Genomic DNA, 17763 nt, shown 5'->3' on the forward strand with positions numbered 1-17763 from the left:
GTATTCCTACTCAGTCATGTCCAACTTATGTAAACAACCAGGGATTTTTCATCTTTCCTCGGGAACGGTAAGACATTAGGTTGGTTTCCTTACAACCAGATGTTTGAAATTAGATGAGTAAACAATCCAAAACATGAAATTTTCGGGGATTTCAAGACCTAGTGTCCCTTTAAATACATTTTGTAAATGGTTATTAAATTGTTTGTATGCTTTTTTTTATGTAGCCTACATGGTTTTATTTATTATTTTATTTTATATTTTGATTTAATGTTTTTTTGCAGCAGTGTCTAAATTGCTAGCGTATTATGAATCTGGTTGCAATTGTGGCTATTTAGCACATGTACATACTGGTGAAGCAGAAGTGTGTACTTGTAAGCGTCCGACTATAGCGTAAAATGGAGCTGTCCAACATAGGCATGATAGGGCTGGACAGCTCATCAGTTGATAAAGTGTCGATATGGTGTTCTGGAGGTCAAAGGTCCAAACCCCGCAGCATATCAATTTATTTGTACAACCTAAATAAAATTCAAATTACAAGTACACATATGCAGTATATAAATGCATCTTTTAAAAAAAATACAGGTGTCAAATAAAATTAAAATTGTTCCTGAATATAGTGAATACACAAATTTATATGTATTATGCAGGCATTGGCAGGGGGTGAGAGGGATATTTCCTACGCTTCATGCATATAAATTGATTTTGTCTATTGATCAAAATTAATTCAACCATGACAACTAACAACTGCATCAATATTTAGACAAGCACCCGTGTGAACCCACACCCCTGCTGATAGCAAAGCAGGCAACATTTATTTACAAACAATTGGCTCAGGAAGTGGTTTGGGTTCAACCAGAGGTTATCAGTTAAAAAAAAACGCAGGGCCTCTGGACAACTGAGAACGACTACGGCCACAAAGTAGAGCTGCTGGTAGTCCGCTCTTTCTTGCATACCACTGAAATGTTTCTGGGGCATTTGTATACCATGATGTAATATTTTTTTTCATCACTACTTTTTATGATGGGAAATTGTGTTTGTTGTTTTTGATTTGTGAAAAAAAATTTCGGGGACAAACTACTGTTTTTAGTGGGGTTTAAATGCAGGTACCGGTACACTGAACATGTTGAAACTTCTAAATCACAAACACACTAAATTGTACTTTTAATTGTTAGGGTATAGTGGTCATTTTGTTGTACTCTCTAGTTGCTAACTCCCGGTAAATACACTAAATTTCTAATACAAAGTTCGTTATGTACAGCAAAATATTTGGTAAAGTGGTTGGGAGTATCATTTACTGTCTGAAACTAAAATTGATTCCGTAAATGGGCAATTCCACCGACACTCACATTACATTTACAAAATGTATGTGTCATGAGGCTACTTTGACCTCTCACATGCTTTTAAGTATTTGATCAAGCTAAATCAAACCAGCCATACAACAACCTTGGGATATGAGGTCCCATTCATCCACTTTTTGAAAACAAAACAGAAACTTTTTCTTGAAATTTTGTTGTTGAAGTCTTCTTAAAATGTAGTCTGCAACATAAACACAGTTCACATTGTTTTACCTGTATAACCCAAATATAATTCCCAATACGCCATAGCTACAAAACTTATTTTGAATCAAATCAGAGTGTATGTAGTATATAATACAGGGAGGTACCATTTTAAAAATGTATTGATGAATTTATTTCATTTAATTATATTTTTTTTACTTTTCTCCTGAACTACTCACCGGTTCTCATTTCTCCTTCGCAGCGCACGCCAGCATCTTCAGTATGCCTGCACTGGTTGTCCCTCCATTGGCTTTGTTGACAGTGGACCAACTCTGCCTCCGTACCCTCGCACTGAACATGATTCATCACCACAGGACCTGTGCAACAAATCATCATGATCATAATACTGTACATTGTACTCTTCCGATCTCAGACTTTAAACTTGGTATGTTACGAGAGCTTTCATCCTTTGTGCAAAACTTAAGCTCAATGGGAGACTTTTGAGAAGCTTACTGGCAGCACACACTCCGGTTACTTTTCTATCGTTTGTGTCATTTTTGAACATGCAGGCGCCTCAAAAGTCTCCTATTTGACAAGCTATTTTCAATCATTTACATGTATTCTTCACTAATATGGATGGGTGCGTTTTTCTAAACACGGTCAATCACTCAATGGAAAACAAAATATTTTTCGGTGCACTGTCTTGCAAATTTGAACTTTTGCGTCAATGTTGTATTTAATTGGTGTCAGATTATATGTGAGACACTCAGAAACACTCAGGCACAAAAACAAATTTGCAATGATCATGGTGATATCAGAAAAACATTCAGCATCCCCTCCCCCCCCCCTCCCCCTTTTAGGGTCACAAGGTTATGACACACTGTTGCCTAATTATGAGTGGACAGTATTGAAGGAACCACACAAACTTTAACAAGACACTGATTAGTAATTTTACCTGTTCCTGCTCCATATGCAGGGGCCGACACGGCGGCCATTGCCGACCCGTATCCCAGCTCCCTGCAAACCACCCGCGCATCATTGATATCCCAGTCATCATCACACACAGTCCCCCATTCACCATCGATGTAAACCTGACACAGACAACAAATAAAACAAAGAGACTTTCCCTGAAACTCTTGACAGTTTATGTTCACGTCACTTCATTATTTATTTATTGTATATTGCTATAGACAAAATATTTCTTTTGAACAAGTTGTAGTGTATGATGAGCATTGTTATCACATTTTTCTATTTGATGTTGACATGAAATAAATGTATCTGAAATGAAAATGAATGAAATGAAATGAAATTTAGCATCAGAACCCAATTTGGGCAAGATTACCATATGTGAAGTTCACTAATTTTCCTCTGTATTGACTAACAAGCCCCCAGATAGCAATTTCATGTCATCAAAGTCAATTTGAGCAGTGAGAAAATACAAACATTTTCTTAGAAAACACTTACAATTTTTCAGTCCAATCTCATAGGGTTTGTACACAAGGTGTTGAGTGAACTTCGTATATGGAAATCTTTCCCCATTTTGTAGTGTTTGGGGTTTGATTCCACACATTAAAAACAAGATGTAATTTTAGTCTTGTAAAGATGTCTACAGTACTTGTAACTCAGTTGTTAAAACAGTAGTCATGTTCTCACTGTTTTAATTTACATCCAATCCAATTTGGGCCAATCCCAGCTGTATTTTTCATTGGTTGATCTGATGATGTAGCATCATTAAGCTACCTGATATTCAACATGCCGGGTATTCTAGCGAACTATTTACATGATTCCAAACACGTAAATTGACTTTTCCTGCTTGTCATGCTTAGTTGTAATATAATCATGGTAAGTTGTTACTAGTTGTTATATAATAATATCATCACCAAGTGTTTACATGTACATGATGTAGGTATGTCCCAAAGCATAAAATTGTTTTCGGAAAGATTTCCATATACAAAGTTCACTAATTTTCCTCTGTATTGACTAACAAGCCCCCAGATAGCAGTTTCATGTCATCAAAGTCAATTTGAGCAGTGAGAAAATACAAGCATTTTCTTAGAAAACACTTAGAGTTTTTCAGTCCAATCTCATAGGGTTTGTACACAGGGTGTTGAGTGAACTTCGTAAATGGAAATCTTTCCTTGTTTTCAAGTTATCCAGGCACTGTTCTATTGTATCATCAGCACTGTTGCCCCACACAACACAATGCATCTTTTCCTACCTACTACAAGCATGACAAGTACTACAACTTCCCCGCATTATGCAACGTGCGTACACGTACTACACCGTACTTATGTAGGGGTTTGTTTGTAGGCCTACGTACGTACACAACGTGATCGTACGCGTGGATACACGTACGCGTGAACGAGAAGTTGAATTCGTTTCTTGCATATCCTCACCAATTACCAGGTCCAAACTTATCCGATTCTAATATTCCCAGTTCACACGGTTCCCACATTTGAAATATTGTTACTTACCAAGTCTGATCACTATAACAACGACTACGAGCACAGAAATCTGAAATAAATTGCCTGGCGAAAAGTAGCAGTCACCGTGAACAGCTAGGGCGCTGCCATCTTGAATTTCTTGTCTTCAAACTCGGAATACATTTCATGCATTGCAAATCGATTAACATAAAACAGCCGTCAAGAGTAAAAACAAGTGAAAGTTTTGCTTTTGTTCAAAGTGGAGGGCAGCGCGCGTAGCCAGTGTGGGGGGGGGGGGGGGGGGGGGGGGTGAAGATGTGGGGGAAGGAGGGGATGGGGGTAGGGGAGGGGGGTACCCCATAACTTAAAAATTGTAGCCCTCCTCCAGTCGCCCCCACCGTCTGCAGTGCCATGGTTAACAGGTTTTATTGGTTCCCCCAACGCCGCTTGGGTGAAATTGGACTACATTTTGCACAGCTGATACATTGAATGGAAAAGAAATATAGTATTTACCTCCACGCGACCTTCATACGCCGTCATTCCTCCAGCCAGCCTGATAGCCAGATTCTTAGATAGTTGGGGATCGCAAGATTCCACACAAATTTCTCCATCGAGATACAGGTGATCTTTACAGCTGGAGCACTTCGAGTTGGTCGGTCCGTCAAAGCAATTGTTGCAGTTCTCGTGGCAATCCTCGCAGGTTCGGCCCTGGGTGTTCCCGTGGCTCCCCGAGCCGCAGTTCAGCACGCACCGGTCGTTGAGCAAGAATCTCGGGGCCTCGCAAGCGAGACAGTGGTCTGGCCGGTCGGTGCAGGTCCGGCATTCCGAGGAGCATAGCTCACAGCGATTTGTACCGGACACGCGGTAGTACCCATCCCGCACGAAGCAACGCAAAGACGGGAGACATCGGGTCCGGAACATCGCACAGCTGTTAAAAGATATTGTAATTGTTCCCCTTTAATCACGAAAGGAAAGGAACCTCTATTTTTGAAGATGATGATGATGATGAAAAAGGAACTCCATCAAAGCTGAACTTGGAGAAAAAAAACTCGCAGCAAATACGTATCGCTTACAAAACAAATTTGAAGACAGTTGTCAGTGCCAAAAATGGATTTTAAATGCCAACAAACAATTGACAAAAAAAACTTGTGGTTATGAAATGAAATAAGTATTTTAAAAAGTAGGCCTAGATTTGATTTTTGAAAATATCTAAAAATTTGTTTGCACTACTTTTGCGCTACTCGCTCGCGCAGATTGATACAGGGCCGAATGTTCAGTTGCTCGATCCTAAAATTTGACTTTTTCCTTTGACTTTAGCACGACGCGTGGGCCACTGCAATGCTAAAGAATTAGCCATTAATTTGAACATTCATTTTTAGGGGTATTACACCAAAGAAAAAAAACACAGGTATCTAAATTAAAAAAAAACTATTATTGAAGATAGAAGAACATCCACGAGTTTTGTTTTATTTAATCTTATCCCGCATGCGTTCCTGAAAACATGAGAGCACGATATTTCTTGTTCAATCGACTATCTGAAAGGGCGGGACTAAGTTGTGACATCACGGACCACCAGAAATAGCCGAGATAATCGATTCTTTTTTTCGTACCTGCATCTTCATCGTGGGCACAGTTGTGTCTGCCCCACTCCAAATGAGGACAGAACTCAAGCTTGGACTCCGTCCCGCTGCACTCGAGGTCATCGAGGTGAATGGGCATGCGCGGTGATGCCGATTCAAAATCATCAGACACGCTTAGAGCGTCAACTGCAGAACCTGAGAATTCAAGGTGACAAGTCCAAAAAAGTACATTTCAGATGCAAGTAAAACCAATACAAATCATCCAAAAACACAGAAACTAATACGGCGAAGGAAGGCCTACAGTGAACGAAGGACAAGCATCTGGATATCGTGCATGGCTCACCAAGTTGAAGTTCGCCGCAGACGACCTGTGCGTCTTGAATGTCCCATTTGTCGTTGCATATCGATCCCCAGACCCCCTCATGAAGGATCTCCACCCGGCCTTCAAACGCGTTGGTGCCCCCTCGGAGTCTTAGTCTGCTTCGGGCCGGTCCCCGCGAGTACATATTCCCACAGTCCATTACACATCTAATAATCAAACCAACGACACGTTCACAATTGAAGTGGGTATCTTTGGGTATTTTTTTTTACTCCAATCACGTCAAACCATCTTGCACTTTGATTACAAAAGACTATTTTGGACAATGATATAATTTGGACCGATACACCGCAAAAACTGTGTTGAGCAATTAAGCACTTTTCTAAACGCTTTCTTGCTATCAGTTTGTAAACATGTTTAAATTCATGTTTAGAGTAAGGATTGATAGCGTTTAGCAATTGAACATTGATAGTAGGAATTGGACACGTAATGTTCAGCTTATATAAACACGTTTACAAAGTGATTGCAAGATTGTGTTTATTTGCTACCCCCCCCCCAAGTTTTTACAGTGTACCGCTGACACAGTTTGGCACAAAGTTCCGCCTTGAAACACCCCAAAAATAATGGTGATTTGCGCGTGATAAACACTTTTTGGACGCTAAAAGCAGTTGTAACATTAAAGCTTATAACACCTCAACACAGTTTTGCTCACGAAAATGGAAATAACGTGAAAGCCTCCCAAACAAGGCCCATGAAAACATTCAAACCTAGGAATATGAAATTGAAAATAAACTTAAATTAGACACATGAAATGCATTTCAAGGATTGCATTTTAATGATCTCTTTTAAAAAAAAGATATCAAAATGAGGTAAATACCGTATAATGGAGAAAACACTTTAGAGATATAAATAAACAAAACAATGTAAGCCTACAATGAAAGACGCTTTTCCATTGTCCTTAAAACACTAAGCCCCTTTTCAAACATTATTTGTCCAAGGTTAATTTGACGTATTGTAATAAGACGTTCACAACGATGCTGCCATTATTTTACCGTCATGACGTCAGAAGTGCATCAGCTACGTCACAGACAGACATGCTATGATGTTGTTTTTTCCATGACGTCAGTCTAGCATGTAAAGAGTTTGGATCACATTGAATCAATGGGGGTGTAACGCAGATGCAGAGGTTGAGTTGCATGTATTTTGTAGTCACCTGGCTTCTGCCATCTTTATTCATGTCGGCATTCCAAGGATTGTGTGTGAGTGTGAATTCCCCTAGAACCCTTTCGCACGAAACATGTTTCTCAAATTAATCAGGTCCCCAATTAACCAGAATCAAATTAGTGGTTGGCATTAATTAACACATTAACATTCACCAACAGACAGCACTCTTTTTTTTTTGGCATCTGAAACTTGCCACGAATCGGAAATGAAGCCAATTGATGTGACTTTTCCTGCATGTATAAGTAATTAAAGATAGCCCGTTGTTTGAATATAGTATCGCAAGTAGCTCGTCTCCTCCTTGTATATATCTCAATGGTTCGCTAACATCCTTTTGACAGTCAAGGAACTGTAACTGTACCCGTTGGGGGGATATTGACGTCATAAGCCAGACTGAGTCTGTCTCGTCTTGTGAATTACATTAGGAGGCAATGTACTAGAGATTTCTCCATGACGTCATGATCACGAGGAGGAAGCTTCGGCTCACAGAGCTCACGTCTCCCCGACCATTCCCGCCCACAAATGTATACATCTCAATACTACGCGATCAATAATTAATCAAACGCCGGGTGCATACCCATAACCTGCTTTTAGTCAACCTCCGTCTTTGGTGTGTTAGACGGTAGGTCTTACGTGCAAAAACGCACGTGCTATCTTCAGTAGATAGCAGACTTGAGCCGTAGCGCCAAGTCCTCCCACGCGTGCACTACTCGTCCTTGCAGAGGGGATTACTGCCCTGTCTCCTTCTTGAAACCTACAAGCCTTTAGAGCAATATTAAGATACCAAACATAATCGGCGGAAGTAGACCATCTTGTGGCCATAGAGTGCCTCAATCACGCCAATTGCATACTACGATCTTTAGAGATTATGCAGTATTATGAGAAAGGATTACGGTGAAATGTGTGAAGGACGTTCGCAGCGTCAGGACTGTCTTCACTTTGTATTGAAACATGTAGATATTATAAGTGTAAAATGCTGAATAAGGAAAGGGAAATGATATATGCTCTGAGGTAGGGTTGTATGTATACTCTATGTCTACCTGTATAGTAAGTTTGGTATAAAGCAAGCCTATATCACTGAGGATGGGTTGAACGAGTGCTTTAGTTGATACACGACTGACACTGGTACAAGATATTTGGAAAAACACTCACAATCGGATAACCTGTCTCCTCCTTCTTTGGCAAATACTTCAAACACATTCAGCATAACATTTGTTTTGCCCATAATGAAATGCAGATCATCAACTCTAGTTTCTCGAGATTATTTTTTTTTCTCTCAGTATACGCGGACACACTGCAAGATGATGATGAGGTGACCAAAAAATGACAGTCTTTGACAGGCAGCGGCATTCGAAGTTGGAATAAATAACAGGATGTCGAACTGACATCCACGTCATATATTTTGTGTGGTCAGACTTCGTTTGGAAACGCCACCTGTCTAAGATGGCGTCACATCTCTTGCGCCGACTCGTTCAGCACGTAGCTCTGGAGTTTCTTTGGAAATAAAAAAAAAGAGCGAGGCGGGGACGTCCGGGCATGCGTAAAATATATAGTCTCTACGTCAAGACGTCTTTATTGAATTTGGCTTGGCTGGCCCAGTGTGCCTTCAACACTCATCATGGCTGGTTGAGAAATTGGCTTTCAATGCAACCATAATTGACATCTACCATCAATTAGTGTGCGGTATTGCAATTAGCTGTAGATAATTTGTAGTCGGTGTCTTTAACGGAAAACAGCATTGATCTATTTTTGGCCTCTGAGAGACCTCAAGCAAATTTATTTCAATGAATTAAACACAGACATCATACTAAAAATGCATTGTGTACTGTCTCGAAACAAGAATTCGTTATTTTATACGGGGAAGGCGAGCTGATATTGCCAACGCTGTATAATGCACTGTGCATATTGCGTCGGCAATTAAAAATAAACTGTATATTTTGAAGGTAAAGATTTGGTAATTATTCTATTTTATATAGCCATTAGTGCCAACCCTTCTTTTTTTTTCAATCAAGGGCAATAAAATGGGTGTCTCGAAAAACAAGAAAACACTAAAGTTTACAATATATTGAAAACATATTGCGAAATGACGACTGTTAGAAAATTAAAATTGTTGAGCTCAACTTCTATTCATTCGATCACGCTGGTAGGCCTATTACAATTGTGTAAATTCAAACACGGGAGTCTACTAGCCTGGTCAGTGTTTGGTACCAAGACGTTCACGTGAAAATTAAACATGGACTGGTGAGACTTACACGCTCTATTGTCTAAGGCAATATAAACCATGTGGATGTCTAATTTCAGTTGACCCTATACTTTACAGGTCAATCATCCGCCAACGACGCACTGGTCGTTCTTCGACTTGAAATTCGTCACGAGATTGTCAGAGGCTGTGTTTAGACTAGTACTTGTAGTAGGCTGCAACTGTTTCTATACCACTCCCTTCAGTCAGTGGCGCACTCAAGTAGAAGGGGGGCAGGGGACTCGGGGGGGGGGGGGGCTTGAGCTACCGAGGTGATATGACAGTGGTGATATGTATGTGGCCTATTTTCAAGTAGTATAACAGGTGTGTAAATGGCACCACCAAAGTCAAAATAGTCCAGTCCCCCCCCCCCAAAAAAAAAAAACCACTATTTTTCTGCGGCCGAAAAAAATCGGCAAAATTTTTGAAAAAAAAAAGAACCTTCTAACAAAAAAATTGGAAAAAGAATTGTGAGTCCCCAACCCAAGCCAAACCCTGGGTGCGCCACTGCCTTCAGTATCGCACTTGAAAGTTCAATAAGCTTTTACTATCAGCGTGAGAACGAGAGGAGCTTTTAAACCATAACATTCAGAAAGTCGCCATGATATTGTTCATTTTCACCAGCAATCAAGCACACTGGTTTTGTACTCACAAAATGCAATATGATATGCTCTATGAATCCGCGGCATTTATGACACCACACCTCAACAGTCGGTTTCGTAAAAGTGTTGAATTATGTGAAGGTGTTGAATTTTTGTGTGAGGGTGACCTTTAAAAGTTGACTGACAATGCCAACAACAGTGAATCGCGTGTATAATAGATGTCAACGGTTGAAGATTCCACGCCCAATTTGAACTCGCCAGATTTGTGAATGTTGACAATAATATTATTGTTAGTCATGTAATGTGCTACCGTAGTTTTCCATTTGACAATCATTATACGTGACTTTTGGGTGTGACACCTTGACAAAATTTAGCTTCAAATTGAATTGATATTTTTTTGAGCATAACATTAGTTATGAACTTTCCAATGAGACATCGCACGAAAATATCGGCCATTGACAAGTAATCAATTAATTAATTTCAACTTTTGAATTAAGAGCGGGACGCTCCTAATTCGTTTTGAATAGTGTGCGCAATATCTGAACGGGAGCGCGCCATTAAAACCAATTTATAAAACTGTATAATGGCCTACAAAAACAAACAAGCAAATGTAATTGTTACAAGACATTATATTCCCTTTAATTTCGGATTTAACGTCCCGTTATACTCCTTGAAATATCGGATTCAGCGCCCGGCCGTACTTTCTCTCTATATCGTAGACATGAGCAACCTTAACATAGGAGGTTCTAGACAAACTATACGTTGTTCAAAAGCTACACAGTAGGCAAAGAAGTGTTGGAAACAGGCAAATCTTGAGAGGCAAGAGTTTAACCCTAAAAGGGCCGGGGGCGGAATCCGCCCCCCCCCCTCACCATTTTCCGCGATAGCTTCTAAAAAAAATTTTTTCGCGACCCGAGCTGTTATGACTTTTTAGCCTCGAGCTTTGCGCATCTTTTGATACCAAAAACATAAAAATCGGACCATGGGTTGGCACGTAGCGAAAAATTTTCCGGCGCTACGCGCCGTGAAAACTGAATTTTCGCATATATGTCGTGTACACCGAGCAGAATTGCCATTCATACATATGAATAATTAATTAGCCATAATTCCAAAACCCTTTGACCTATAGTCATGAGATTTCTTGGGATGTTAAGGAAGAGTTGCTCTATGCATGTGCTGAGTTTCAAAAATTTTCGTCACTCGATGGCCGAGATCTTAGGGGGGGGGGGCGGAATCCGCCCCCCCCCCCCCCCCCCCCCCCCGGCTGAGAGATGGTCAAAATAACCCGGCCCCTTTAGGGTTAATCCCCCTTTTTTGGAAAGGAAAATCGAAATTATGAAAAAACTCGCATATACCAACTTTAAAATCATTGCTCATTAAAAAGAAAAGAGTTTGAGTTGGGTAAGGATGAATTAACTTAAAGATACACACCTGTTGCCAAGGAGAAACTGCGGTTCAGAGCAACTAGTGCAGTTGTCTGCTGTCCCGGCGCAGGTCAGGCAGGGGGAGCTGCACAACTGGCAGGATCTGGTGGAGTCGTCCCCGTACTGCCCCGGGCCGCAGTCCGCAACGCACCGGTGGCCCGCATCGGGGTAGGACGACTTCATATAGGTACCCGCGATGCACTGGGATTGCACATCATCAGCTATGAAAAAAAAGAAGGAGGGGGAAAATGTGATGACTTTTTGGTCGGATGAGATTGGCTAGGCCTACTTTTAGATGAAAAAAAATTACTGAAATTGCTCAATCCGTTCAAAGAATATTGCCATTTAAACACAATGACCCTAAATCCCTTTCGTCAAAAAAAGAAAAGAAAAGAAACAGTTTTAGTGTGTATTCTGATTGTTTGGAACAACAAAGAAAATGGCACAGAATACTTGTTTTCACATTAACTGTCAACACCTGTAGTGCACAAACTCTTTATTAACAACCCTGGTTACGCAAACAATATGATTTATAAAATCCTCTTTTTTTTAAGGAGGGCCTTCAAAAGAACTTTGTTAAATATATTTTTTTACTTTTAAACTGAGATTTTATCGCTGGTAATGTTTGAAAACAATTGTGACGACGATTCTTGAAATCGCATTTTTGGACGAATTGTTTTTAAATATGAAAAATAAATGTTGGTGTTTGGGTTCCGCTTGTTTGGACTCACCCTGAAACGGGAATATCCTACCCGAAGACAAACCAGGCAAGAAAATAGAAATTCCATGCACAGTATCTTTGCAACCGTTTTTTTTTTTCGTTTAAAATAGTTTTGATCAATGAAATATGTTGAAATGTTATCACTAACCAATTATCAGTAAGGAAATTCAGATCAGTTAAATTACCTTATTTGTTTTTTTAATTCCGATTTCATTTGGTCAATAGTTGTGGGAATTTCCCTTTTTTTTGCAGGTCTAGCTTGTGAAAAGAATAATATTGATGTGTCTTAACAGCAAACATTGGAATGCTTCATTGACGTAAAAGGGACTCGCTTTTCTGTTTTAATAAGGCCAGCGGAAGCGGCTATAAATAACATGGGTTGAAGGACGGTGTTTAGAGTGATTAGCGGCATAACATCAAAGGCTTGATAATGGAAACACGTACAGCTGCTAAACGACCGTGGTAAAGAAAGAAATATCTTTTATTAATACGCAATGGCGCAGAACGTTTCAGTATCAAGGGTACAACTGATCGATTTGATCTTCGTAAAAAATGCGAATATAGAATTTTGACGTAGACGTATCGATTGTAGTGGAATTCCAGTGACCGAATTTCAGTACGAATACGTAAGATGCGTGGAAAATCATATAAACATCAAACAAATCCTCATATTATTCACCTGGATACACAATACCCCCTGTGTAATAATTAATATAGTATAAATTAGGCCCAAAAAAGTCTCCGGTTTCTGGTATGCGCGCGCGTCGCCGTAGCCATGCGCGTCGGCAAAATGATTTTTTTTTCAATTAAAGATGATGTCTCAAAACCGCCAAACTCACTGGTTTGACTGGAATCCTGCTGCTGCACAATTTTAACGTGTTTTTAGATTGGGTTATGGTCGAGAATAAGCTTTGTGTGGCCTCCCTGGACTCCCATATATTTGCACTAAGTTTAGTCGGGCACCATCTGCAGTGATCAGCACACATTTGAAGCAAAAAAATCAGGTAAAAAAAAAAAAGCCGCGTCGCCGCACCACTTTTTGGGCAAGCTCCATACCAGAAACTGGAGACTTTTTTTGGCCTTATGTTATAAGTGGCTCAGACTCTTCAAAGCTCAAGAAATGAAACGCATCCAAACGAATTCCCTTTAAATTCTTTACCGAGCCCAAACACTAACCATAACCCTGACCCTAACACTACAAATTCTGGATTTAGATATTTGAAATCAACAAATGGCATTATATTTTACCCTAAACTTCCAAGTCATAACTGGACAGGTTAAGATCTGCAAACTCATCGTAAAACCCCTGTTCAGTCGGGCCATTTTAATTATTTTGTATTGTGAGCATCGGTAAAATTATGTAAACCAGGAAAACAATTGTCACTGTTTTAAGTAGTGACTTAATATGATATCTGTTATCTTGTATCTTGATTATAGGACATTGTCCGCCCTTGTCATGGGCGTCGCCAGGATTGGGCAAAGGAGGGGGGACGCTTGCCCCCTCCCCCTGGAGAAGCAAAACAAAAAAGTGAAAAAAGGAGAAAAAAGACGAGGTGCGAAGTCATCTGCTATTGATATAATGCAAATAATGAAAGGTTTGCGGAAACACCATGTGTGCATAATTTCTCAACTAAGAGAATGGTTCTGAAAAGAACCAGAGGTATAAACTCGACGTTCCGGTCAGTGCTCTGACCGTCTTCAGGAGAGAAATATCATCAAAATGGGCGCCTGCAGAGGGGTGGGCAAATGTCCCCCGCCCACTGGCACCCTCGAAGAAATAATACAATGAGAATATGTTAGAAAAGTACAAGGATTTTGGGGGGGGAAAGTGCTTTGCCCCCCCCCCCAAAAAAAAATCCTGGCGACGCCCATGGCCCGTGTTTGCGTATTACAAAGTGTACGGTACATGTATACTTTAGATCCATAAGAAAGTGTGTGCCAAGAGATTTGGTCCATTGCCTATACCTACACATTTACCAGTTAACCCGGATGCTACTTGTGTACTCTCATTGTTGAGAAGTGTGGTCTTTTGTGAGGCAAAGAACAATCCTGTTTCTGTTACTATTCAAGGAATGTTTGCTGTTGTTATTAATTTTATTCCGGGTGTGACAGTGCACATTTTTTTAAATTCTAAATGGATATACAGCAATCGAAAAAAAAACCCACATTAATTAAGACGGCTTTTGTGCACACAACTGAAATCGTGTAATGTCTGCGTTTGTCCAAATGTTAAAAACAACAATCAGTGTATGAGAGAAATATAGTGATTTATTCCAAAATATTTATATCTGTCGCATTTTTAAAATCAGAATATTTACGGAGATTCTATTTTTAAGGAGAGAGAAAAGATCGTAATTATTTTGGCGCGATTCTATAAACATTTATATTAAAATATAAACATGTTAACCGACAGAAGAGGCTAAAATCAATATTATTGTAGAATACACAACGGTATTGTTTATTTACATTTTTAAATTGCCGTTATATTTACGACACTTGGGGCTTTGATCGTTTTTCTATTAATTTATTTCATCCGTATCGTTTATTTTTATTTTGTGTTCATATTTTATTTACTTTTGGGGATTTTGTCTGGTTTTGAGTTTCGTTTTTGTAAAACTGGTATCCGTCTACAGATGTAAACACACATCGATTGATCATAGCTCCATGATCATACATAGGAACCATCCTAGAGAACCAACAAATGAAATGGCTCTCAGCGCTCCTGTCTTATCAAGCGTAAGTAACGCGCTTTGTTATAGGTCCTTGGGAGGGAAAATGACACATTGTAGCAACGTTCATGCGGGGGTTTGTTTACAAACAGAAACGTATTCGGACGGATGCAACTTTTATTCAGGTCAACAGCCGAAAAGATTTATATTTGGATGTGACTGGTTTTCATATCCGTCATTTGATGTCATTCTAAAATTCAAAAGCTTTCAAGTAAAAAGAGGAAGATATGTCCCCGTAAAATTGCGCTCCTCCCGGGTAAAAAATGGTCTCCCCCCCCCCCCTCCAAAAAAAAAGATGATGCAAGCACGCCGCTTTTTGCGGTTACAGATCATGCATTGTGTCGTCTGCTGCGCACAACTTGCGGTTCCAAGATCTCGCAGCTTTGCCATATTGGTGCGCTGTATGGGTGGCGGGAAATATTGATGAGCCTGCATGTTTTTTTTTTTTACTTATTAATAACGTCAAGCGTGGGCGGGAAACTGCGGAGGCTAGAATGCGTCTGCAAGAGGAATTAATATTATAATGAGATTGCTTGTTTTGACGGCGCCAGTGTTTTGATGGTGAAGTAAGATATATTGTGACATAAAGAAATGTGTCTTCCAGGCAGTTTATGATATTTCGTGTGTTTTTGTCTAACTGTAGTTTTCATTTCCTTTATTTCAGTTAAAGGTTTATATATTTTGAGAGGGGGGTGCAAAGTGATTGTGGGCACCTTTTTACAGCCACAAATAATGGTTTACATGCACACTCTTATTTCTAAAATAAACTTACCATAGGCCTTAATGATAGATCTCAAGCATTATGATATACAATATATATGTACTCAAGTTAATTATAGCAATTCTTCGTTATACACAGAATATTAAATAAATACAAAGATTCATTCATTTCACAAACGGTGTTAATTGAAGACTTGTAACCAAAAAATAGGATTTAAAAAAATGATGTATCATGCTTACGTCATCACCACCTACCTTTGGTTAGAGTTGTGAAGATGATCAGAATTAAGACTTGTAATAAGCCTAGCCTGTCCAGTAAATGCCCCATGATGATAAACTGAAGCTGACCGGCAGAGTAACCTCAGCTCAGTTTTACTCCCACGGTTTTTTTTTCTCTCCAGAAAAATACTGGTCGGCAGATCGGCACAATATGGAAACCAGACCTATAGGCAGACAAACATGAACATTGTAAATATATTTTACTGCCATATTTTCTGCTCTGCTGTATTATTGAATTTAAAAAAAAATCTACGCGGGAGATGTATTCGAACAAATAATGTTGTGATTGTTGCTATGAAAACGCCGAAGGGGGAATTTTTCTTGGGAAAAATAAACTCGAACAAAACACGGACCTGTCCATTAAAAAAACTGACTTGGAAACAATGGGTGAAGTTTACACGAAATTGTTAACCATCCAAAACTGACAAAATAGCCATACATGCAGCACTGTCAACGTACGGTTACACCCAGTTTTTTCCTTCTTTTTTTCCTGCATTCCAAAAATGTGGTCAGGCGTAACACCCAAAACATTATAGCTGTTCAGAGGGGGGAATAACTTACCGGCTTTTGTCGCGTATCTGCTGTCGGTCGTCGACACTGGAATTCCACTGCTTCAATTGAGGACTTCAATCGACATTCTCCACTTGTGACGTGTACAAAGCATGAAAATGAGATAATATTTATGTTTTTCCGTCCTCGAATTCACGTGGAATAGCGTATCAGTGATCTTGTGGCGCGAATCGTAGTAAAAATGCCGGGTGGCTTGTGTTTACATTCTGGTGCCGGCGTTCATTCATTGAAAAATCGCTTGTTCCATTTTAAAGTGGGGGAGTCCTTTCTTGTAAACGAGAGCGTTGCGTAGGAAATCCCGGCAAAAAATGTCGCAGTCAATTATAACATCTGTACAGTTTGTACACAAATTGTGCGATAAGTACGCAATTTGGCATTTGAAGCCGCTATTTGCAGTATATGATGCAATTATGAGCAAGGGGTTTAGGGCGATTGCTTATTTTGATTACCCATATGGTCAGTGGACTAACCTGCCCGTGTGATTGCGTCATTATTGTAGCTATACACATGTATTTTCAGGAGCAGAAGGGAGGGGGTGACCCGAATTATGCTATGCTCAATCGCCCAGAACTTCAAAGAACTTGAACCCATTTCCGTCCGCTTTGTCTGCATGTATCAAAACCATGCATGCACGGTACATGTATTTGAAGTATTCATTTCCACCAAAAAAAGTTATTTACACCCCCAAAAAAATCAGGCTCCGCCCACAGTTAAAGAAGGAAAAGCGGGTTCTTCAAATGCCGGTTATGTCATGATCCTGTTTGGCTACTGCCCAAGATAAATCTGTACACATCTGTATCATTTTGCAACTCACTGCATGACACGCGCAAAATACATGAACCCAGTTTGTTTTGGTTTCTGTTTTGCTTTTAATCCGAATCCCCCTTATTCCCCTGAGGATGTATACTCTGTAAACCAGTTCCCTATTTTTCAATTAAATCAGTTCCTCCTTTTTCATTGTAATCATTCGTATTTTTGTCATGATAATACATTCAGAATTGTTGGGGTTTCACCGTGTACTGCAGTTTTGCTTTAAAGATTATAACACAGTGCGCATGGGTAGTTACGTAGTAATTTTATCGCCCTATGTCATTTTTCTGAATGGAACTTTTTCTCGATTATTAAAATAAAATCTCCATTCTGCCCCTCCCGTCCTCAAAATTTGACCAGAATCGGACAATCTGGCAGGTAGTCAGATGAATCATGATATTTTCTTTTTTTATCAATGAATTCGACACTTGGACTATTGCCAACGCATGCGATATGAACCGTGACTCCACTAAATAAGTCTTGCACTTCTGGCGGGCCATTGAACTATCCACGGTTCATATCCGAACAAAAATGAAGCCATGCAGATATGAGAATTGAAATAATTGGTTTTCCCCCAGATTTCACCAGTAGCTTCAAGGTTGTATCACGGTGAGCATGCTTGGCCGGTAT

General features: G+C 39.8%; 1 protein-coding gene across 2 annotated transcripts; it reads right to left on the reverse strand.

Moving 5' to 3' along the window:
* Nucleotides 1-1725: 1725 nt before the first annotated feature.
* LOC119746430 (scavenger receptor cysteine-rich domain superfamily protein-like) lies at nucleotides 1726-16570 on the reverse strand. 2 transcript variants are annotated; one of them, XM_038223383.1, is made up of 6 exons: nucleotides 16315-16570; nucleotides 15730-15917; nucleotides 11312-11525; nucleotides 5843-6027; nucleotides 5530-5694; nucleotides 4565-4847 (listed from the first exon to the last, which is right to left on the reverse strand). In XM_038223383.1, exons 2-6 carry the CDS (start codon nucleotides 15800-15802, stop codon nucleotides 4660-4662), a joined length of 825 nt encoding a protein of 274 aa, XP_038079311.1. In that variant the 5' UTR covers nucleotides 15803-15917; nucleotides 16315-16570; the 3' UTR covers nucleotides 4565-4659. The 2 variants fall into 2 exon arrangements, with proteins under 2 accessions (XP_038079312.1, XP_038079311.1); XM_038223384.1 differs by lacking the exons at nucleotides 5843-6027; nucleotides 11312-11525; nucleotides 15730-15917; nucleotides 16315-16570 and adding exons at nucleotides 1726-1873; nucleotides 2452-2587 and having other exon boundaries at nucleotides 4433-4847; nucleotides 5530-5663.
* Between the last annotated feature and the right edge of the window lie 1193 nt (nucleotides 16571-17763).

This window comes from Patiria miniata, unplaced genomic scaffold, assembly GCF_015706575.1.
Source record: "Patiria miniata isolate m_02_andy unplaced genomic scaffold, ASM1570657v1 HiC_scaffold_7, whole genome shotgun sequence".
Taxonomy (NCBI): domain Eukaryota; kingdom Metazoa; phylum Echinodermata; class Asteroidea; order Valvatida; family Asterinidae; genus Patiria; species Patiria miniata.